The sequence below is a fragment of the Melospiza georgiana genome, chromosome 1 (assembly GCF_028018845.1).
Source record: "Melospiza georgiana isolate bMelGeo1 chromosome 1, bMelGeo1.pri, whole genome shotgun sequence".
In the NCBI taxonomy this organism is placed as follows: Eukaryota; Metazoa; Chordata; class Aves; order Passeriformes; family Passerellidae; genus Melospiza; species Melospiza georgiana.
In genome coordinates, this window is record NC_080430.1 from 130,600,770 (window position 1) to 130,624,231 (window position 23,462).

The following is a 23,462-nucleotide window of genomic DNA, read 5'->3' on the forward strand; positions in this document are numbered from 1 at the left end:
CCTTTGTCCAGTGGCAGTGGCAGCTAACCAAATGAGTATGCTTGAATACTGTAGTCATGTTGGAAAACAGATTGTTGCCACAACCTGTGGTAAAGTTTCTCTGCACAGAGACTGCAAGGAGACTTAAAATATTTTAGGCTTTAGACATACTGAAATAATTCACAAATTGATTTTCTGAGAGTGAACAGTGCTAAGCTGAAAAGCAGATTTCACTTAAATTTATAAATGAAAATTCTTCAACTTACCTGAAATGGCATTTTCTTATACAAAATTAGAATTATAATCAATTTTAAAAGGCATCTGAGTATTCCCCCAAAAAGTAACACCTTTTGGAGGAGGGAAGAAAGAGGTAGGATGGTTGAAGCAGTGAAAACTTCATTTGCCATAGCAGGACATCTGCCATAGCAGTGAGGAACTAGGGGAGGAATACAGCTTCCACCACCAGTCAAGGAGCTTTTTCTAAACAGGACATTGTAGGTACAGCTGAGTAATCTGAAATCTTGCAAAATTGTGCATAATGCTGTATTCCATTTGTATGCGCTTGTCTGTATTTTACTGTTGTGTACATGATTTAATTTTTATAAAACAAAGCTAACAGAAGTTGGCAGATTTTTGTGGAGGTGCAAAAACAGCCACATGCTGTTTGGTTAATCCTTTCCAGTATTTTTCTTTTTCTGTGCATCTTTAGGCACCATGTAAGTAAACATAAGGGCAGGCATTTAAGAAGTTATCTCCAAATTCTTGAACAATTTTCTATTGCTAATTATATTAATTTATAGTAGATCTTAATCCCTGTCAGGACAGGGCATTTCCTTATTTAGGGAATTCTAAACAGTAGGGCCAGGACAATGAGATTTGGGGCTAAGACAACTGGGTAGACCAGTCAATGTCATTTAACACGAATAGTCTGCTGCTTGTTGGTTTTGGTTCCACAAACTCATGCATCTCCCCCTTAAACCACCAGCAAGCTCTGTATTGCACACACCAATAGAATTTGTCTGTAAATGGGTCAGTTGGGTCTGCTCTACATCAGTCAGTGTTCCTCTAACTGCTCTGGACAAAAAGCTGGAATCCCTCGTACTCCATATACTTGATATAAGTGGAGCTGTTGGACATAAAGATTAAGGAGCTTGTCTAGGTATCTCTGGGAAATAAAACTTCAAAGATGTCTCAGAAATAACAGTACTCAGCTAACAGCAGATATTGTTAATGTGAATCCACCTTTTCTCCTTTACTTTTTATGTATTCTTGCTGTGCTTTTAAGTAAGTTGCTCAGTCACGTGTTTCTGCTCCTCAGAAAACTCCATGGAAGAAAACCAGAACTGTTTTTGTGCTTAGTCACAGATCTCACCACAGAACTTTTCTTATCCCCTGCCCTGGTGAGGCTTGGGCGTCTCTCACAAGGCATCAAAAAGCCGCAGGAAACAGATGTATCCCAGAGGAGCGCAGTTGGCCTCACTCCCCCTTCCCGTGCTTGGGGATGGAGAGAGGGGAGGTCTCAGTCACTGTGGCAGCCAGGTGCCTTTAAGAAAAATACCCAAAATTCTTACCGCCACACGAATTCTTAAAGCAGCATCGAAAGTTACCTTTCTGGAAAGGGGACATCCGAATCTTTTGAAGCTCCCTCTGCTCTCAAGAAGGGAGACAAACAAGCATCCATCGTACCGCCACTGACGGGCCCTCACGGAGCGTGGCCACCGCTGCAGCTGTGTTTGTTACACAACTGCTGAGTCCGCCCCGGGGCGGAGCGGCCTTGGCCATGGCCGTTCCCCCTTCCTCCGCCGCCGCCGCCCCTCGCGGAGCAGTCCCGCCGGCCATGGGCGAGCGCCGGGGCCCGGCGGCGCCGCAGGAGGCGGAGGGCCCGGAGCGGGTAAGGCCAGGCCGGGCGGGGCGGGGAGCGGGGCCGGGCCGAGCGGCGGCTCCGGGAGCGGCAGCGGCAGCCCAGCCCTTGCCCGGCCGGCCCCGCGGCCTCCCCGCCCGGCCGGGCGCTGTGCTGCGCTGCCTCCCCCCGGGCACGGCCGGGCCGCCGCGGGGGGACTCCGGCACCGGGGACCCGCTGCTTCGGACAGCCCTGGAAAGGGCAGGGGCCCGTCCCCCCGTGCCCTTGTCCCAGCCGGGCCGGAGCGCTCGGACACCGCGGCCCGGGGAGCACTGGCAGCACCTGCGGGAGATGCGGGCCTGCGAGCGGCGGCCGCGGGCTGCGGCACGGGGCCCGGGCGTGCCGCCCCTGCCGCCCCGGCGGCTCTGCGCCTGCCGGGGCCGGGAAGGTAGAGCTCGTCCTCCTGCCCCCAGCCGCCACGGAGGCAGGTGTGGGTCTTGGTGATGCTCCCGGCTTCCCAGGCCCTGCTGACCAGGGAGGCTGCCCCTGGGAGGCGTCTGAGCTGAGTTCTGGTGTCCTCAGTATAACCATGCTAAGCCAGGCTGAGGTGTTCAAGGAGAAAGGATCATCATGGCAGGGAAACCCACGTGGTCTTCCTGAGCCCTTGTGCCTCATCAGCACTCAAGTATCCGAAACCAGGTGTGCCATGTTAAATACGAGTATAAGGAACCCCTTACCGTGTCTCCCTGAAGAGTGATGTCCTGTACTCATGCAGTGCAGTGCATGGTAGTCCTGTGATCCCCTCAAGCATGTGGAACCAGCAGGTGTTGTGCTCCTTGGACACTGTGCAGTGCAAACCATCTCTCCCAGGAATGGTGATGGACTTCCCAGTTTCACTGCTGGCGTGGCCTGTGCTGCCCAGGGCTGACCTGGATGCTTTGGGAGCTCGTGGGATGCATGTGCAGCCTTTTCTAGGGTGTGAGAGGGTTCATGGTCACAGACCACTGAGTGTATGTTCCACATCATAGTGCTGGCTCTGCCAGCACCTTTAGTTTTTTCCCTGGCTACAGCTGATGTAACTGTGATGCTTGCACATGTAGCCCAGCAGCTGTAGCTGTGGGCTCATGGTTGTATGTGTGTATATATGTTAATTATTTCCTGGTTTGCTGAATTTGAAATTAATGGAAGGTGTTTCAGTACTCCTAAGCAGTTTTTGTTGTCCATTTGGTTTATTGTCATCACCAGAAGAGCTTGTCTCTCGCAGTTGCAGCGTAACTGGGATATGATGTACTGAAGTGTCCCCAGCAAAGGGCTGATGATTAAGAGACTTCAGCATCTGTTATATGAAGAGAGGCTGTGGGTGTTGGGACTGTTCAGCCTGGAGAAGACTCCAGGGGATTTTGTGAGTGGGTGAAAATACCTAGTGGAGGCAATAAAGGAGACAGAGCCAGGCTCTTCTCAGTGGTGCCCTGTGGTGGGACTAGGGGCATTGGTCACACACTGAAGTACAAGAGGTTGCATTTACGTGTGAGAAAACACTTGGTTTTTCTGAAAGTGGTCAGATGCTAGCACATCTAGGTTGTGTAGAGGTTGTGTAGTCTCCATTCTTGGAGATACTGAAGCCTCATCTGGTTGACCCTGCTGGTGCAAGGGTTGGCCTGTTCCCACCAGCTTCAGCTCTTTTACACATTTAGATCATGTTGTCTGAACAGAACGAAGCATGTACACTTTATAAACTCAGTGCCCTTTGTCATTATGGTGAGTCTTCACTGTTTTATGCACCATCATAGCATTAAGAGAAAGATCTAGGGTGCACATTGAAGGTGGTGTTGACCTAGTGACTTCTACCTTCTCCTGCCCCTCACACTCCTGCCAGTGCCTCTGGATCCAGGAAGGCAAGGCAGGAAATGCATTATGCTCCTTCAGCACAAGGTGGTGACTGCTCAGAAGCCTCAGCAGTGATCAGAATGCGCCACACACTTGAAATTGAGTTAAAGAGGATAGGATTGCCTTGTAGCCACTGCCTTCCTGCCAGTTTAGAGCCTGTGAAAGGCTCCTTGCACAGCAGCCTGCCTGTGAAACTCCTCTGCACCCTGAAGGTGATAAGGGAGGTGGGATGTAGATTATGCAGGAGGTTCCAGTATGGTGTAGCCTCTGTGACTGTCCTTTCCTTTTTTAAAATTAAAAAACCCTAAACAACCAAAACCATCTATTTAACAAAATACTGGTACAGTTTTTAAAACCTTGGGCCAGTCAGCCTTACCTGAATCCCTGGAAAGATGATGGGACAGTTCATCCTGCAGTGGAAGGACAAGAGAGTCATCAGGAGTAGTCACTGTGGATTCCCAAAGGGAACTCGTGCTTAACCAATCTGATGACCTTCTGTGATGGGACAGTTGGCTGAATGGACGAGGGAGAGCAGTGGATTTTGTCTGCATGGGCTTTAGCCAGGCTTTTGCCAGTGTCTCCCATGGTACCCTCATAGGCAAGCTCAGAAAGCGTGAGCTGGATGAGTGGATGCTGAGGTGGATTGAGCACTGGTCTAGTTTCAAGGCTGTCACTGGTTGTGTCCCCCAGGGTTCAGTGCTGGGCCCAGTATTCTTTCACTTATCCATCAGTGACTAAGATGAAGGGGCAGGTGCCTCCTCAGCAAGTTCACTGATGGCACAAAGTTGGGAGGAGCAGCCACTACCCCAGAGGGCTGTGCAGCCCTTCAGAAGGACCTGGGCAGGCTGGAGATGGGCAGAGGAATAGTCTGAAATTCAGCAATGACAAATGGGGAGGAAGGTCTGGGGAGGAATAACCCTGGGCACCAGTACAGGATGGGGGTGACCTGTTGGAAAGCAGTTCTGCAGAGAAGGATCTGGGGGGTCCTGGAGGACAGCAAACTGTCTGTGAGACAGCAGTGGCTGGGATAACAGGGAGAACTTTTGCAGTGTTTCTATTTTCAAATGGTGCAAAACCAGATGGAATTGGCTTGATGCCATTCCCTGAGCAGGTGTGTGCTAAGTCAAGGTGGTGAACCTGCCAACTCCAAATTCTCCAAATTCCAGTGAGTTATTGAAGCCATCTATGGCCTGGGAAGTAAAAAAGGTCTTCAACTCTCATGACCTTCAGCAAAAACTCAAGATGATGCTGGGAAATCTATCTCATGTAATCGAGTAGTATTTAGAAATAGAATAAATTGGTAGAATTGTAACCCAGAATGTGTTTCAGTGCTGTATTCACTGGGCATCTGGGGGTATCTATGCCAGCTGTGCAATGTGAATGGATGTTTGGGTTTTGTTTGTTTTTTTAAAATGTAAATGGCATTATTTGTTTGAGAGTATTTTCCAAATTGAAGTAAAGGAATGCTTTTTATTATGTGAGTAGTTATAATCAGACTGGGTAGGGAAAAGACTGCCTGATACCTCCAGGAAGGTAGAAATAATGGTGTTCAAAACCTTCAGCTCCCCTTCTCTGCTATGGAACACCTTGTATACTGCCTGTGGTTAGTTATCCTCTCCAGCAGTGTCAGTGGCATCTTGGAGCCAACCCAGAAAGGCATCCTGCTTGCTGGACTTGTGATCAGTGTGTCACCAGCCCTTCTGCAGAGCTTGCACCCTGCTGTCCTGACAGCTCTTCACAGCAGTTGTTTCTGGTAGGTGCTTGGTGACATGTCTGCAGGGATGCAGGGACTGATCCTGGGAGCAGATGTCTCCAGCCAGAGGTGAGGTGAAGGCCCTGCTCAGACCAAAAGAGCAGAGAGAGTGCTCTCTCTGCTCCTTTCCACTGGCCTGTTTCCTAAATGTCAGCTGTCCACACCTCCCCAGTTTGGTTGGGCTGGAGCTCTGAAGAAGAGCTGTGTGCAGATGTCCTCTGGAAGGCCACACAGAAGGATCAGTGTGGGATGGGTGACTCCAGGCAGAGGTTTTCCTGCTGCCAGCTGCTGGGTAGAGGCACTTTAGCTTCATATTGAGGGAGAGCCTCCAGGGCAGCCTCCAGACCACGCTGTTGTGTGGGCTGCCCTCGCAGACTGCATACACAAACCTCCATGCTGAGACTCGCTGTGGCACAGGGCTGTCCTCTGCCAGTTGGGATTAGTTACTGTCATCTCCTGGCTTTCTTAAGGCAGTCAGTCCATCCAGGCCCTACTGGTGAGCATAAAGCAAAGCTGGGAGGTACCTGGGCAGTGAGCTGGGTGGAGCTGTGCTGGTGGCAGCTGCAGCACCGTGCCGTGACCTCACTCGTGTCTCCGGGGTGTGGGACCGCAGCGGCTGATGTGGCCCCGGGCAGATTTCCCCCGTGTGCACAGGGCTTTGTGTGTGGCACACGGGGCTTTGCCTCTGGCACACGGGGCTTTGCCTCTGGCGCACGGGGCTTTGCCTCTGGCGCACGGGGCTTTGTCTGTGGCACACAGGCGCTTCCTGGGAGGGGGCGCTTGCTGGTAGAGCCGGGCGGGCAGCGTTCCGGGAGCTCTGATGGAGGGCGAGGGGACACCGACCCCGGGGGGCCAGGTGGGTGTCTGTGTGACACGGGTGAACTTCAGACCACACCTTTGGGATAGTGTGAGCAGGAGGAATAAATGGTGGTAACTTTAACCAGAACTGTGCTTTATTTTCAGAGCTCATCGAGTGCTGCTGAAAATGGCTCTGACCTTGATGAAGAACCTCTACTCAGAAAAAATCCCCGCCGGTTCGTCATCTTCCCCATCCAGTATCCAGACATATGGAAGATGTATAAGCAGGCTCAGGCCTCCTTTTGGACTGCAGAAGAGGTGAGCCCTGGGCCAGTGGGTTGGCAGAAGACAGTCAGACCACTGGGGTCCTGGCACATCTTTCCTAGCTCCGCTGCTGGCTTCTGTGTTGCAAAGGTTGGAGTTAATTTCATCACATCATTCATGGAAAGCAAGCTGCTTTCACAGGGTGATTCAGCAGAGCTGTTTTACTTGCTTAGTTTAGGATGAGATGGAATTGTGTCCTGGGTTGTTTCTCTGGTTATAGAGAAATCCTAAGTCAGATTGCTCTGATTTATGATCAGACAGCTCAGTACCGTGCTGTGGTCTCTGAACCTGCAACTGACTCCTTGCCCATGTAAGATGCTTTGGGAAATTTCATGCTGTTCCTTAATATTAGGTACCTAAATTTCCAGACAGACAGTGTTAGTTTTGCTAAAAATGCATTTAGCTGACTCCTGATTGCCCTGGTGATGTTCTTGCCCTGGTGAGGTGCTTGTCCCATGTTACAGTGCAAGCTCTAAGTTCTTCCCCAGGGTTGCTGGTTAGCTGGACCTGAGCTCGTTTGTGGGCAGTGGTCTGCAACTGCAGAGGAGTGAGATGAAAGCACTGGCAGCCTCTAAATAGAACAGAAAGCATCATGGGATGATGAGGAGCTGCTGTTTGTGGAGGTGGTATTTCATTGCCTGGCTGGGCAGCTTGCTGCGCTGTTGCAGCAGATCTTCATTTAAACTGTTAAAGAAAAAGCATTTGAACTCCTGACTTACCAGCATTTCCCTTTTACTGTGTTACTGGTTCCTTCTTACACTATCCTACCATCTGTGGGTGCTCTGCATTTTTCACATCTAGCTCTACTTTAGTGCTGTTTTGGTTCAGAAATCCTACAAACAAACAGAAAAGGCCAATGTGAAGGAAGCTGTGGTTTTCTCTCATGGCTGGGGTTTGATCTGATAGACAAGAACAGTTGCACAGCATTTGCTCCACACCATTCTTTGACAACGTGGAGGCTGAACACCTGCCAAAGGCAAAGTCCCCTCAGTCCATCTTTTGACACAGTTGGGTTTGGCTTTCTTGGAGTATCAGCATTTATTTCAAGTGAAGTTTAAGTGTCTCAGAATGAGCTCTGGTTACTGATGTGTGTTCATACTTGTAGCAAAAAGATACTAAGGCTTTTCAAAATCTCATTTACTTATTCAATAGACACCAATTTTTATTCCAAAATACAAAAGTATAAACTGTGAAACAAGTACATGATGTTACTGTTGCAGAGAGAGGCAACAGTATTGCAGTGTCTCTGTTGTATTTGCAGTCACAAGTATTTAAATTCCCTACACGTAAAGATTTGAAAACAAATGCCAAAACTCTGCCTCAGTCACTTGACTGGACTGCTTGTTTTTACAGAATGATAAATGCAGAAGGACAATAATGTTTTCCTTTTTTTCTTTTCATTAGGTTGATTTGTCAAAGGACCTTCCTCACTGGAACAAGCTGAAAGCAGATGAAAAATACTTTATCTCTCATGTTCTGGCATTTTTTGCAGCCAGTGATGGAATTGTAAATGAAAATCTGGTGAGAAAGACTTACAGAGGGCTTGAATATTTAGTCATGTTATTGTCTTATTAACTTTTCATTTTGGCTTTTTCACATTAATTCATAGGTTGATTTAATGTGTACTTTTTTTTCTTTCCATCTCACCTTTGTCAATGGAACAAACAGCTTGTTTGTCTGGGAACAGTGTTTGAGTTAAAATGAGTAAGCTGTGGTCATCAGGACTCCAAATCACATCACCATTTTGAAGTTCAGTCCCTGGTTGGCTGTGGGATGTGCATTTCTGAATGAATTTTTTCTTGTACTCATGTTAATTGAAAAGCAGGGAATACAGATCATGGCTGTGCCATGTATCCCTCATTTTGGTAAAATCTGGTTTGTTCTCACTGAACAGTACCCTAGAATCTCTTAGGGCTGCAGGTGGGTGCTGCTAAAAAGGTGGGGAATTCTTCCTGTTGATATCTGTTCTGGGCTGGAGAATATCTCATCACAGGTTAGCAGTGGTATCTATCTGCAAATGCCCAGTTTAAATCTGAAATGTTTGAATGTTTATAACATGTAGTATTTATGTGCATGTATTGCATGAAGATGCCTTATGTCATGCTGTTTATGTTTTTAGTGATGAACACAAAGGCTGAGGCTTTGTTCAGTACTAAGTGTTTAGTACTGCATTATTTTGTTGTTCTTCCCCTTTGTGCCCTTATGCTTCAGCTCTTAAATGTATTTACTTCTGTATTTACTTGCTTTATTTTCTTCTGCAACAGCTATCCTGTTGACATGTCTGTGAGCAAAGCAGGACAGAACTGCTCCCATCCTGTCTCTGTAGCAGAGATCTGTTGTCTCTCCTGTTGAGCTCAGAGTAGTGACATGCAGGGCTGTGTTGTTGTACTCATTGCCTGCGTTCTGCTTTTGGCAGGTGGCACGTTTTAGTCAGGAGGTGCAGATCCCAGAAGCTCGTTGTTTCTATGGCTTCCAGATTCTCATTGAGAACGTTCACTCAGAGATGTACAGCTTGCTCATAGACACCTACATCAAAGATCCCAAGAAAAGGTAAACCTGGATGTGTTACAAACTGTGGGAAATCTGTGGCTGAAGCCAGTGCCACTGTTGTAGGGCAGCATGGCAGCTGTCTCCTGTTTTCATACTGGCTTTCTTGGGGAATTGGGGAAAGTTCTGTAAAGCTTTTGAGGCCTGCATGTCCTACCCCCAAAATGGAAAGGGGTATTACTGACCAAGGCTTATTGTGGGAGTATCAGAAGGTTAGTTAATATGTGCATAAATCTTTTATTGCTGGAAGCACGGAGTATGTGAAATATTAAAGGTTGGATGAGCTCCTTGAGGTTATGGTGCTCCTGCAGTGCTTGCTCTGACATCAGCAAAGCATCAGCCTGAGGAAATTGAGTGCTCATGATCAAAGTGGTGTTTCCAATATACAGCAATCAATGTATTGCATCTGTTTGGCAGGTGGCACGTTTAATCAGTGCTTTTTAATGCAATTTTTGAACTGCTTATTTTTGAATGATTGACTTCACCTTTTTTGTCTGAAGAGCTTCCTAGTCCAAATGGGACACATTTGAAAAGCAGCACTTTCCCTCAGAGACTCCATGGTGATGGTCAGGCAGACATTGCTTCCCCACAGTGCTTTCCCATCATCATGTGTTGGTGATGGTGGCAGGACTGCAAGGTTTCCTTTCAGGTTTTCAGCATAGGAACAGAGTCTGTGCATGTGGGACCTGTCCTGTTTCTTTGTGGAGTTGGGCAAGATGAGGTTTTGCTCTATGGATAGTCTGAAGTAGCTAGCTTCAAGTCTGAGAGAGACTGTGATCTGATGGGTGAGCACTCCTGGGATGGGATGTTTGAGTTCACAGCCTTCCTCCCCTGAGCCCGTGGGGATGTTGCATTCTGCACATTTGCCTCCCTCTGCCCTTTTTATCACAGATGACATTGTGGTTTAACCTGGCAGGCAGCTAACAGCACACAGCAGCTCACTCACTGCCTGCCCCTGCCCAGTGGGGTGGGAGAGAGCTGGGGACAAAAGTAGGAACTGGTGGTTTGAGGTAAAGGCAGCTGGATAGGACAGGAAAATAACAATAATAATACCAATAATAAGAGTAACAATAATAATAATAGTAGTAGTAGTAATAATAATAATCAAATGATGCACAATGCAGTTGCTCACTGGCCCCTGGCCAGCTTTCCCCTAGTTTATATTCTGAGCATGACATCAATGGAATATCCCTTTGGCCACTTGGGGTCTTTTCTTCTGGCTGTGTCCCCTCCCAGCTTCCTGTTCCCCCCAGCCTGCTCACTGGTGGAGTAGGGTTAGAAGCTGAAGAGTCCTGGACTTTGTGTAAACACTGCTTAGCCACACCTAAAACATCAGTATGTTATCAACATAATTCTCTTTCCAAATATAAAATATAGCACTGTACAAGCAACTAGGAAGAAAATTAACTCTATCCCAGACAAAGACAGGACAGATCATCACCTCTTTGGGGTGGGAGTGGTCTCTTTCTTGGGTTACTTCACAGCCTTGCATAATGGGATCCTCTGTCTGGTGGAGCTGGAAGGGACAACCAGGGCAGATTTTCCTAAATCACTATTATGATGTTTTGTCTCTGTTTTCTTCTATAGGGATTTCTTGTTTAATGCTATTGAAACAATGCCTTGTGTTAAGAAGAAAGCAGACTGGGCTCTGAAGTGGATTGAAGACCGAGAATCCACTTTTGGTGTGTAGCTTTTTATAAACTTGTTTCTGTTGCATATCACAAACTGACCTTCTGTGAGTAAGCTGCACCCCTGGAACAAGAAATTAAATTCTCCACAGATGTAGTAACTTCTGGGTCTCTGGTTTAACTAAAGAACTAGAAGTAAATTCTGGGGAGCTTGTATGTTTTTATCTTCAGGTAGAGAAATAAAGTAATGGCAGTGCCCCCTGAAATCATGTTATGAAAAATGCTCTTTTTTTATCTTTATACTGATACCCAGTATTAATTTATACTGAATAACTCTGGTTTCCTCAGTTTTTGCTAGTAGACCTTATTTTCTGGTTTTGATTATTTCTTCTAGTTGGTTCTTATTTTTCACTCAGTGTTCAGAACTGGGCAGCTGAAGTTTTTGCAAGTCCAGGTATTTTCTGTGTTCATGTTCCTATAGAGAAATCCATGGGTTTTTTTGTAACTGAGGCATGACTGAACCTGTACAAAAAAGATTCAAGAACCATCTATTTCTGGTGTTTCTGGTTTGCTGTTGGGACTGGGTTTCTAGTTTTTGCATCTCATTTCACAGCTGGGACAGTGGCTCAGTTTCCATCAGTGTGCTGCAGGACATCCTTAGAAATGTTCTGCATTCAGCATTACAGTCTTGACTTGGAAGGGTTTGCTGTAGCTGAAATGCATAATGGGTGCACTCTGGTGAATTTTTTAAAGCAAACATCCTGTGTATTTTGAGAAAGTGTAGGAGATGTAGAGATTCAGCCTGGTGAACAAAATAAATCTGAACATTGTTCTTTTGCAGCATCTGTTCACAGCTCTTGTTTGAGAGAGGTTCTTGTTTGTAGCTGTACATTGTTCTGTCCTGGCTCCCACTGCCTCCCTGGTCTGGCTTTGCTTGCTGTGTGTGAAACCCCTTCATCATCCCTTTGTTTGGCTCCCAGCAGTGTGGGGTGTGCCAGGAATCAGAAAGTTCCCTGACTTGTTTGAAGTAGTGTACATGGAGGGATGTGGCTTCACTAAACAGTCAGATGGTCTTGTAGTCTGAAGAAATACATTCATGTAGAGAACAGGGAGAACTGGGACCAATAATGCCTTGCTTTCCTTGGACTGAAGGTGGGATAATACAAGTAGTTATTTGTGTCTTGACTTATGTTCTGTGAAAGGACTTTCACTCCTTCAAGAATATGGTTTATGTAGATTCCCAACAAGAACAAATTGTGGTGTAGGGTTTCTCATGTAATTTATGAGATTGGCCCTTTTCTCAGTTTTGGCTTTCAGCTACACAGCTGCTTTCCTCCCTTTCAGGAGAAAGAGACAGTGGAGTACTAATGTCTAGGCCACTTTGGACAATTACCTTCTTTTGCTTCTGACCTGTGGCAGTTCAGTGGTTCAGTGCCCTGGTTCTCCAGTTCAGTGCCCTGGTTCTCCAGTTCTGCTGGGGTTGTTATGGCTGAGTGCTGTGGGGTGTGTAGACCCACTGTGCATCAGGATCTGCTGACAGATGTGGTCAAAAAGCATCTGGTACCACGAGGGAGATTGCTTTTCTCCAGCATCACTCTGTCTGATGCAAATGGTGCCTCTTGCTGATGAGCAATAGAGCAATTTGTGTCTAACAAAAAATGTGTTATGTTAAACAGGTGAGAGAGTGGTTGCCTTTGCTGCAGTGGAAGGCATCTTCTTTTCGGGTTCCTTTGCTGCTATATTTTGGCTGAAGAAGAGGGGCCTGATGCCTGGATTGACTTTCTCCAATGAACTTATTAGCAGAGATGAGGTAATGTGACATGTCCTACACACTATTTGGGAAGAAAAGTGAGTTTCCAGGGCAAGGGTAGAATTATATTTGTGAAGAACCCATAGTCTTGACAGAGGAAGGGGAAGGAAGCAGACTTTTACCAATAATTACACAATCATAGAATCATTTTGGTTGCAAAAGACCTTTAAGATCACTGAATCAAACTGTTAACCTGCCACTGCCATGTCCCCTGCTAAACAATGCCCCTAAAGTACGATATTCATATCTTTTAAATACCTTCAGGGATGGTGACTCAACCACTTCCTTGGACAGACTATTCTAATGCTTGACAGCAATTGCCATGAAGTTTTTTGTAATATCCAGTCTAATCTCCTGCTTGATGCAACTTGAGGCTATTTCCTCTTGTCCTGTTGCTTGGAAGAGGGTGACCCACACCTCACTACAACCTTCTCTCAGGCAGCTGTAGAGAGCTCAGGTCTCCCCTGAGCCTCCTTCTCTCCAGTCTAAATACCTCCATCTCCCTCAGCCAGTCCTCCTAAGACTGGTGCTCCAGACCCTTTGCCAGCTTTGTTGCCCTTCCCTGGACTTGCTACAGCACCTCAGTGTCCTTCTTGTAGTGAGGGGCCCAAAACTGACTACAGGATTCAAGATATGACCTCATCAATGCCAAGAGGACAATCACTGCCCTGATCCTTTTGCCATGCTATTCCTCACACAAGCCAGGATGCTTCTGGCCTTCTTGGCCACCTGGGCACACACTGGCTCATGTTCAGCTGCTCTCAACCAGCACCCTCAGGTCCTTTTCCACTGGGCTGCTTTCCAGCCACTCTGCCCAAGTCTGTAGCACTGCATGGGGTTGTTGTGGCACAAATGCAGGAGCTGGTGTTTGGCCTTGTGGAACCTCACACCATTGTCTTCAGTCCACTGATCCAGCCTGTCCACATCCCTCTGCCTTCCTAGCCTCCAGCAGATGAACATTCCTACCAAATTTGGTGTCATCTGCAAACTGACTGAGGGTGCACTCAATGCACTTTACCACTGATAAAGGTATGAAAGAGGACTGGCCACTCAGGCCAGTAACATATATATGTATATATAGTGTACATAACGTAGCACAACTGAGCCCTAAGCCCACTGCCTGTGGCAGCCACCAACTGCCTTTAATTCTTACCATGTTTTGTGGCCTGGCCATCCAGACAGTTTTATATCCAGCAAACAGCACTGATGAACTTAAAGCCTGGGTGCCACTGGGTCCCTCAGCAGAAATACCTGTTTTTAAAGGGAGTAAACATAAACACTGGTGTCCCAATTGTGATTTGACCCCAGCCCCATGTAACCACTCTCTCACTCCCCCACCAGTAGTATCAGGGAGAGAATCAGAAGGGTAAAAGATGGAAAACTCATGGGTTGATGTGAAGACAGTTTAATAGGGAAACCAAAAGTCACACACACACGAGCAAATCAAAACAAGGAATTAATTCAATGTTTTCCATGGGCAGGTGTTCAGCCATCTCTAGGAGGGCAGGGCTCCATCAGGTGCAACAGTGAGTTGGGAAGGCAAATGGCATTACTCCAAAGGCACTCCACCCCCTTCATTGTTCCTTCTTCCCCCCATTTTATATACTGAATGTCACATGGTCTGGAATATCCCTTTGGTCAGTTTGGGTCACCTGTCCTAGCTCTGGACAGGTGTTGTGTCTCCTCCCAACCTCCCATGCACTCCCAGCTTCCTCACCTGGGTGGCAGTACAAGAAGCAGAAAAGGCCTTGGCTCTGTGTAAGCCCTGCTCAGCAATGGCAAAAACATCTCAATGTTATCAGCCCTGTGTTCAGCACAAATCCAAAACACAGACCCATACTGTACTTGAAGAACACCAACCCTACCCCAAAACAGCACACCAGCCAAAACCAGCACACCAATGTATATAGTATTATCAAAAAGAGGGGTTTTTTAGATTGAAGGGGATGTTTGTTTTCCTGTGCTGTGAAGGGAGGCGAAGGCCCAGCTGCTCAAGGGGTGGGGTGGAATTGCATGGTCCCCAGCTGCAGGGGGGCTGGCTGGAGCAAGGACCTGGATAGTGTGTGACTGAGACTTGCTGTGCCTCAGCTGCTTCAGGCAGGTTCAGGTGGGCTCCAGGTACCACTCCTCACTTGCTTCTGGTTATGGGTCCCAGAGCTTGCAGACAGCCACCTGCATCCCTCACCAAGGCAGCTGTGTCAGGTTGCTGCAGAAGCAGCAGATACCACTCCTCTCCATGGGCTTGTGTTGCTGCACAGCAATAAAATCTCCTGGGAGGGGGCAACTACAGATCTGCCTTTGAGGAGAGTGCATCTTAACTTAGGATGTGAGGTGTGTGAGGGGCTGCATGTCAGCACACCAGATATGACAGACCACTTACAAGTGCCCCTTCTTTGCACTGCTTCCTTCTTTCTTTTTCCTTTCTCCCTGCAAGTTGGCAGCTGTTGTTTATGGCTGGGGACTGTGCACTGCACTGCTTACATCACTGTCAGCACTGAAAAACTAGAAAGACCAGTTTTATATGCAGTATAAACTTGCTAGTGGTTGTAACTTAGCAGAGTTGGTCTTAATGTGTAAAGAGCTTTTTTATAATGGAAGTAATTTTCATGGGTTAGATAAATTGCTTTGAAATGAGACATCTTATGATCTTAAAAGACACTTTTGAAGACAGTGATATGATGACTAAGGAAAACCAAATAGTTCTTCACCTTCCTTGTGTCTTTTGTGAGTCATCATGAACTGATCCATTTGAGTGAGGCAGGATTTGTCTGTTACAGGGATCACTTGCAGGTGAGTGAATGTAACTGTACTTTTCTGCAGAGTCAAGCACCAAAAGACTAAAATTTTCTTGAGCTCTGCTGGCATAATCCCAACTGCAGTTCTGTTATGAAGGTTAAAGCTTGGTGCACAGAGCACCTGCATTGAAACCCAGTGGCAGTAAAAAGAATCCACAGTGGAAAACTACAAACTGTTTTTTGATGCACCTGGACAGATAAATGATCAACGCTCAAAATGTGTTTTTTGAGCTGCTGGCTCTGCTCCCAGGCTGTTCTTGAGCTGATGCTTAAAGGTGCAAAGCTGGTAGAAGCACCAGTCAGCAAAGCACATGGGTTCATGGGGAGGCCAGGCATGTCCTGCATCCTGCTGGTGGTGCTGCCCTGGATAAGACCATGGGAAGCCTTGCAGCAGGCAGCTAATGCAGTCACTAGAGGGGAGGATATTTCCCAAATTACATAACTTCAGGGCTGTTTCATGACCTTAATCAGAAGGATTTTATAGACTTTCCAAAAAGGTTTTCACAGAATCACAGTGTTGTTAGGGTTGGAAGGGTCCTCTGGAAATCCAAGCAGGGTCACCTGAAGCAGCTGACACAGGAAGGTGTCCAGGTGGGTTTGAAATGTCTCCAGGGAGGGAGGCTCTGCAATCACCCTGGGCAGCCTGTTCCAGTGCTCTGTCACACTTGATGTGAAGAAGTTCTTTCTCATATTGAGGTGCAACTTCTTGTGTTTTAGTTTACAGCCATTGCTCCTCATGTTGTTTCTGGGCACCACTGATAAGAGTCTGGCACCCTCCTCTTGGCACCTAGCTGTCCTGGCTTCAGCCAATGACAGGGTTAATTTTTTGCAGTAGCTGTGAGCGGTAGACCCTGAAGCTGTGTGGCTAAGACCCTACTGTTATTGGGTACCATCTCAGGTCATTGACAGGGGTGGGGAAAAGAAGGTACTCCCTCTCTTGCTTTTGAGAAGAAGGGTGTTCCTACCAGTGGGAAAAAATGTAGTTGGGAAAAGCAGGGGTATGTGTCATGGGTTTCCATGAAAATAGCTTCTTTGTCTTACACATTTTGTTGTTCATATTGCTGTTACCATTCCTTTTGTAATCTCGTTGTTTCCAGTAAATTGTTCTTACCCATCCTGTGATTTTCACCTTTTGTGCTTCCATTCAGAGTAGGAAGGGGCAAGGGGAGGCCAAGGGTGTCTTGGTGGTGGCAGGGAGCAAGCAAGTGGCATCTGGTTTGGGAGAGTCTCGGTAGGGGCACTGAACTGGGGAGTACCATTCCTAAACCACAACACCACCTTTGAGATAAGTATATGCATCAATGAGATCCCCTCTCAGTGTTCTCCAGATTAAACAGACCCAGCTCCTGCAGTCTCTTCTCATTAAAAGATGCTCCAGACCCCTCATCATTTTTGTGACCTCTGCTGGACCCTCTCCAGTAGCTCCTTGTCTCTTCCATACTGAGGATCCCAGAACTGGACGCAGCAGTCCGGGTGCGACCTCACCAGGGATGGGCAGAGGGAGAGGATCACCTTGCTTGACCTGCTGGCCACTGTTCCCAGTGCACCCTGAGATAGCCTTGGCCCTTCTGATCACATGAGCACTGCAGGCTCAGTCACCTTGTTACCCACTGAGACTCCCAGGTCTGCTGCAGCAGAACAGCTCTCTAGTAGGTCAGCCCCCAGGTTTTTCTTTGACCCTTGGTAGTGATAATATTAGATTGTCTTGCAGCCCATAGTCTGCCAAATTGTTTCTGATTGGTTTTCACTCTGGATGTGCTCTCTTGGTGTTTATTGGCTGTAATCACCACCTTGCAGTTGAGAGGAGAGACGGTAGCACAGTTCTCCTTTAGGCTGGCAGTGGTAGGTGTGGCTGAAGCAAGTTAAAGAGAAGCTGAGGTGTCTGTTGGAGCAGCTGTCTGGGGTTGCTTGTCTCCTGATGTTTTCTTACCTTGGCAGGAGACTTTTCTGGAAATCCTGGAAAGGAGCACAGTTTACTAGGCTCTGTGCAGGATAGCTGAGCGAAATAAGAAGGGAACTTTAGTTGGAGAAGAGATGATTTGTTAATCTTGAGTTTGGTGACTTTAATCTGAATCTGCCTTTCTGAAAGTGCTGTTGGGAGAAGCAAGGGAAGAAATGCTACTGAAAGAATTTAAATCAAGTATCTCAAAGCAAAGGGCAGGTAAACAGCCTGTTTTAACTCACAAGTAGTTTTGCAGATCTTGATGTAGAAGTCTTTAAGCATAATCATCCCTGACAGGAGGCAGAGACCAGCAAGGCTCTGTGTAGGATCACTCACAGTAGAGCAGCCCTCAGAAAAGTTTTACCTGAGAAACATGTATGCTGAACATTATTTTGGCACAAGTGGCATGTGTTAGATTTGAGATGTTACTGGATTGTAAACTACAAGTGGTAACATTAAGGCTTTCATAAAAGCAGGAGGCTGGGAAACTTCAACCCAAATGACACTGCCTGAAAATAAGAGCAAACCATGTGGAAGAGCAGAAAACTGACTGTGTTTTTCATTGTTCTCTTATTTCAGGGTCTGCACTGTGATTTTGCTTGTCTAATGTTCCATTATTTAGTGAACAGACCATCAGAAGAGCGAGTGTGTGAGATCATCGTTAATGCTGTAGAGATTGAGCAGGTAATCCTGGCTGTGACAGCATTGTGGCAGCACAGGCTCAGTCTGAGGTGTGAAAATAAACAAATTAACTTCTAACTTTTGGGATTCCATTTTTGATTCTTGGCTCAGGCTTCATTCCTGATGCATTATACTGTTCCTTCCCTCTTCCTTAACGGTGACAATAAGAGTCAGAGACTTTCTGATTCAATTGTCAAGCAACTGGGGCAAGCTGAAGCTGGCAGCTGGTTTTCTCCTTAATGGCAGAAAGGAAGAAAAGCTGTCTTATTTGATGTTGAATAGAATAGTTAAGAGTTGGAAGGAACCTACAGTAATCAACTGCAGCTGTCTCTTAGAGAGCAGTTTGTTTACATCTGTCCTTTCAGGATCTTTGTCTCTCCCTATTGTATTCACATCTCTGCTTGTCCTCAGGAGAAGGCAGGGTCTGTTCTGGCCGCGAGTATCATGCTATCTTCTGGCTTTTCCTGAGGTTGATGTCAGGTTCTTTCATGTGAAGTGCTGCCCTTTCTGCAGGCACAAGTTTCTGCATGGCTGAGTGCTTGGCAGGATTTTAGTTTAGCTTTCTTTCCTGTTGTTATCTAACTACTGTGATGATGACAAATGCCCTGCTTTGTCTCACAACACTGAGACAGGTGTGCATTGGTGCCTGAATATACACATGACTGGGTTCAGCACTCATATATATCACTGCCCTCTCATCTGTCACTGTAATGGCTGGAAGCCAGGAAAACTGGTGATTTCTTGATCTATCCCTGCTCCCACTTGTATGGTCTGTAGGTTTATTGAAGTTGGAGCTTAAGTTTACACTGAAGCTTATGCTGGGGGATTGGAGAAAAGCAGATTAGAGGGAGGGGCAGTGATAAAAATCTTATGCCTTTTCCAGAGTAACAGGCTAAAAATAAAGGAAGATACAAACAGTTACTGAAAACAGAAGGTATTTGTTGAATTTAGTAATGCAAGTTATTTATTTAGACAACTTCCTGGGGAGCCTGGAACATCACAAATTATGTTACTGTGAAACACAGGTGTCTTCTCTCCTTTTCTCCTATTTTTTTCTTAAATTTCATTTCTCTAAATGTCATCTGTATTTTAACTTCTAGGAGTTTCTAACTGAGGCATTACCTGTGGGTCTGATTGGAATGAATTGCACCTTGATGAAACAATACATTGAATTTGTTGCAGACCGGTTACTGATGGAACTTGGGTTCTCAAAGGTAAGAGATGCAATTGCCCCAAATGCTGGCCTGCCAGTGCAGCCCACAGGAACTGTCAGTACAAAGCACTCCCTTGTCATGCTGGGGAGCAGGTCATATTTAGCACATGGACTTCCTGTGAGTGACAGCTGAAACCACAGCATTCATACCTATGGTTCACTGTAAAAGAGCAAGAACAATTTAGGCCTTTGTTTCCCTTCAGCTGCTCAGCAGGTTTGTAATGAGAAATGTAAGCTGTGCTCAGATGCTGCAGTGCTTGAAGAATAACATGCACCTTGCACAAGTGAGCTAAACCACAGACCAAACTCCTGGGAGTGGCAGTGCTGAATTTGCTTCAAGAGGGGTCCATGGATCCTATAGGATATTGCAGCCTGAGGTGGTCTAGATGGAAACAGTTTGACAGTTTTGTTTGTGGTGGGGTTTTTAAAGCATTATTTCCCTGTCAGAATCACCAGTGTGTTTTCCTTCCCCAGGTCTTTAATGCAGAAAATCCTTTTGATTTCATGGAGAATATTTCTCTGGAAGGAAAAACAAATTTCTTTGAGAAACGGGTTTCGGAATATCAACGTTTTGCTGTTATGGCAGAAACAATGGACAATGTCTTCACTCTGGATGCAGATTTTTGACCAATTGGCAAATGAATGGTGACTGTTTCCCTCTCCTCATCTCCCTTTATGCTGTGAAGCTGACTTAATTTCTTCTCATGGAAATCAGAGTCTACTGGGATATTTTTCCTGGGTTTTCATGTTGTTTGTCAGAGGAGTAAATATATTTCTCTCTGTGTCATTTGAAAAAAGAAAAAGGGGGATCATTTGTAAGAACTTCTGGCTTTGTAAAAGGATGGCCTTTTTAAGATTCCCTTGGTTCATCTGCTGTCAATGCTGTCTTTAAAAATGACATGGAATGGTTGCTACTACTTTTTTAAGACTTTGGTAGTGTTTTAAGAAAGCAAACTGCATATTTACCTCATGTTATGGTATTTTAATCTGAAAACCAGCTGAGGTATCACTCCATGTAAAAATGTTGCTATAAATTATTTTCCTCTTTCCTGTTTTCATGTTTATAGGTTTGGTATAGAGTAAAAGCTCTTCTGTTTCATCCTGTTGCAGATACAGTAATAATTGAATGTGGGGAAACCTTAATGAGTCTGAAATATAGAATGTTATTAAACCTGGGAATTATGGGCACTCTCCCCATTAACCTGGATTCTGGTCTGAAAAATTTTTACTCAGGTTGGAAAACTGATGGGTCTTGGTAGGCATTTAATTCAAATGCATGAGATTCTTGTGTTACAGCTGTTACTGAACAGGTCAGTGGACTTTGAATGGTCCTTGAAAAGGCACACCTGTTAACAGTGGAGAAAAAAATACATCCTGTAGTTCTTTGGCTTGTGCTGCCTGTTTTCCCATGCTTCACTGATCAAGTGCCTTATTAAGCAATCTGTAGTTGTATTTGTAATCATCTGACACTGGAACAGCCAGCTCTGGGTGTTGTCCATCTCACCTTGTCGTGCTGGGTGGTTTGATATTCTCCCTTTCTTGGTTGCACTTGTGCACTGAAGGGGTGAGAAGACATGTCATTCCAAGGGATTATCCCTTGAGGTGCTACAAACAGACTCCTGGGGCTGTGAGGAAGCACCCAGTAATGTAAGCAGGTACATCAGGTTGTGTGTCTGATGTGAATCATTGGAACCATTGTCACAGAAGAGCTTCTGAAAGAAGGTATTAAACATTTCAAAAACAAACCAGAAGTAGTATGGAACAGCAGCATCTTACAAAGGACTGTTAGGTTTTTGATTGTGTGCCTGAAAACTGTTTGTAATTTTTTGATACCACATGGAGAGAATAGAGTGATTGAAGAGTGGTTAATGCACTGCAGTGGTGCTTGGGGTGGAAGGGATACTATTCAGCTGTACCTGGCTTATCTGCAAATAAATAGTCTCTTTTTTCCAAGATGAACTGAATATACAAGAGCTAGACAAAGGGTTCTGCTTTATTAAACCCAAGCATTTTTCATAATACTCATAATTTTGTGGAAGAGCTTTTGTAACTCTTACGGTTGCAAATATCTTGTGCTGCTTTTGATATACCTGGCATGAGCCAAACTGACAGCCCAGGGTTATCAGTGATGGGGTAGCACAAGTGTTATTTCCTTGCCAGCCCAGACCAGCCATAGTCCTGGGTACCTGAGTTCCATGGAACAGGTCCACTGCCTTAGCATAGTTCCCAGTGAAGAACTCTCCCTGCTGTAAAAATAAGCAGCAAAATTCACTCTGTTTTTTTTAGTCTCTTTTTAGTAAAAGATCAGGAGTATGTACTGAACATGGAAATGGAGCAGCTTTTTTTTTTTTCCTAGAGAAGAGCCTGCATCATTTGACATAAGGTACTTGGAAGAGAGCAGAGTGGAACATTGAGAATACAGAGAAAAGCTGGAACTGGTGGCCCTCACTAACATCCTGGAACTGCAAGAGAGCTGTGGACTCAGAAGGAAAACTCAGTGCCTTTTGGAAATTCTGAGTTGATAGGGCAGAAGGAGAAAATACTGTAAATGGGTCTGTTGTTGGAGTAATGGAACCTATTATGTCACTGAAAGTACTAAAAAGTATTTATTTTGAGTCTTGTGAATTATGATGAGAGTATAGAGAGTGTTCTAATATGAAACTGCAATGTGCTCAGGTTCTGTAAATGTCTGTGAGATACCAAAGTCTGGTACAACGGCTCCCACTCGATTTGTGTGTAAAATATGTGTGTTGTTCAATAAAATCTGAGTGTGGGGAAGCCCATGCCTTCATTTACAAATTACATGCTTCCTTGTGAAATCCAAAGTGATAAAATTGGGCTATGACAGAGTAAGTCAGTATTCACAGCTTTTGGATTGTGGGAGAAAGTTGTGAGTGCTCCGTATATTGTCTTGCACTTTTTGGAGCTCTTGACTTGCTCTTTCTTGTTCCTGGAAATAGGTTTTGCAGTCTAGTGAGCAGACAAGTGGGTTTGGTGTTTGTTTGTTTTGTTTTGTTTTTAATTGGGATTTTCTGGCACAAGGAGAAATCTTTTGGGTGTCTGTAAGGTTCAGTGAAGAAACACTCCAAAAATGTATTGTCAGTGGGTGGTACCTGATATATCAAGAGCATCATGCCCTTGGGCACAGCATCATCAGGTTCAGGCCCCGAGCTGGGGCCAGCCAGGCGCTGCCTGAAGCCAAACTCTGATCACCTGGCTGTGAGCTGGCACAGCTTCACACCTGCTCGTGTAGGCACTGTCAGGGCTGTTGTTTCAAAAGTCTTGTCCCTGCAGCCTCCTTGAGACAGGCATGACAGGCAGAAGGCGCCTTCTTCCCCCAGCACTGGGCACTGAGCAGAAACCCCATGGGCCTCTGAGGGCTCTGTGTATCTCACACTGTGGCCATCAAGCTTAAGAAAGCCTGCTGGGTGTGTGTGTGGGTGAGAAGGTGCAAAGCATTCCTTCAGTGTACATGGTCTCTGCGCCCTGAGTTGGAATAAAGCTGGTGTGTGACTTCAGTGTGACAGAGAAGGTGCTTCCTTGGAGGTGCTTGTCTCGTGGTGAAGAACATCTGCAAGGGTCAGATGAGTAGAAACCTCCTTCTAGGGCTGCAGTAGGAGCTGTAGCTCATGGGAGGAATCCCCACTTTTAATTCCAAAGTGGCCTCTGTAGTTCCCATTGTTCCCATTGGAACAGACATGTGCCTCCCAGCAAGTCCCTTGAGTTGGTTATCAGAAGCCACAGGCAGACATGGTGCTCCCAATGCTCTGCTCTGGCTGTGAAACCACTGCCCAGTGCAGTAAGTCAGTGAGTATTCCCAGCCCTTGCTGGGAAATCAAAGAAAGCAGGGGAAGGCAGGGCAGTTAGCAACCTCTTTCTTAGTGTTTCTGGACTGGTAAGATTTTTGCAGCAGATGAGGATGCTGTGTGTGTGGCAGCACCCTCAGAACTGCTGCCAGCCTCTGGCCAGCTGACGCCGTGCTGGTCCAGTTCCACCACATTTCTTGTCCTTGTCTTTGAGTGATGAAAGCTTTGAAAGAGCAAGCGTGGTCACCCAGCCTGCCAGAGGAGCATCTTCCTTCTGGCCTTCCTAGGGGGATGATCTGGGCTGCTTTTGCCTCCTGGTGGAGCCCTTGAGTCAGCAAATATTGATGTTTCTGTCACTGCTACCTAGCGCTCCTTCTGGGAGTCAGTCCCTGGCGATGCTGATGCGTTGCTATTTCATGCAGCCGGGTCTGCCAGAGGCTGCTCCTGTGCCTGGGGCTG

At 46.2% G+C, this 23,462-nt stretch overlaps 1 protein-coding gene across 2 annotated transcripts; it reads left to right on the forward strand.

Moving 5' to 3' along the window:
- Positions 1-1,742: 1,742 nt before the first annotated feature.
- On the forward strand, positions 1,743-21,996 carry RRM2B (ribonucleotide reductase regulatory TP53 inducible subunit M2B). Of its 2 annotated transcripts, XM_058036291.1 has the most exons (10): positions 1,743-1,870; positions 6,423-6,575; positions 7,986-8,102; positions 8,998-9,131; positions 10,716-10,810; positions 12,433-12,566; positions 17,883-17,987; positions 19,085-19,198; positions 19,672-19,842; positions 21,554-21,996. In XM_058036291.1, the coding sequence occupies exons 1-9, from the start codon at positions 1,760-1,762 to the stop codon at positions 19,822-19,824; spliced, it is 1,116 nt and encodes a 371-aa protein (XP_057892274.1). In that variant the 5' UTR covers positions 1,743-1,759; the 3' UTR covers positions 19,825-19,842; positions 21,554-21,996. The 2 variants fall into 2 exon arrangements, with proteins under 2 accessions (XP_057892274.1, XP_057892266.1); XM_058036283.1 differs by having other exon boundaries at positions 19,672-21,996.
- Positions 21,997-23,462: the final 1,466 nt, after the last annotated feature.

Bases quoted from the DNA above. Each gene is read 5' to 3' on its own strand.
- RRM2B (XM_058036283.1), top strand. From the start codon at position 1,760: ATGGCCGTTCCCCCTTCCTCCGCCGCCGCCGCCCCTCGCGGAGCAGTC. The intron at 10,811-12,432 runs GTGTGTAGCTTT...TATGTTAAACAG, and splicing joins AGACCGAGAATCCACTTTTG to GTGAGAGAGTGGTTGCCTTT. The intron at 12,567-17,882 runs GTAATGTGACAT...CTCTTATTTCAG, and splicing joins AACTTATTAGCAGAGATGAG to GGTCTGCACTGTGATTTTGC.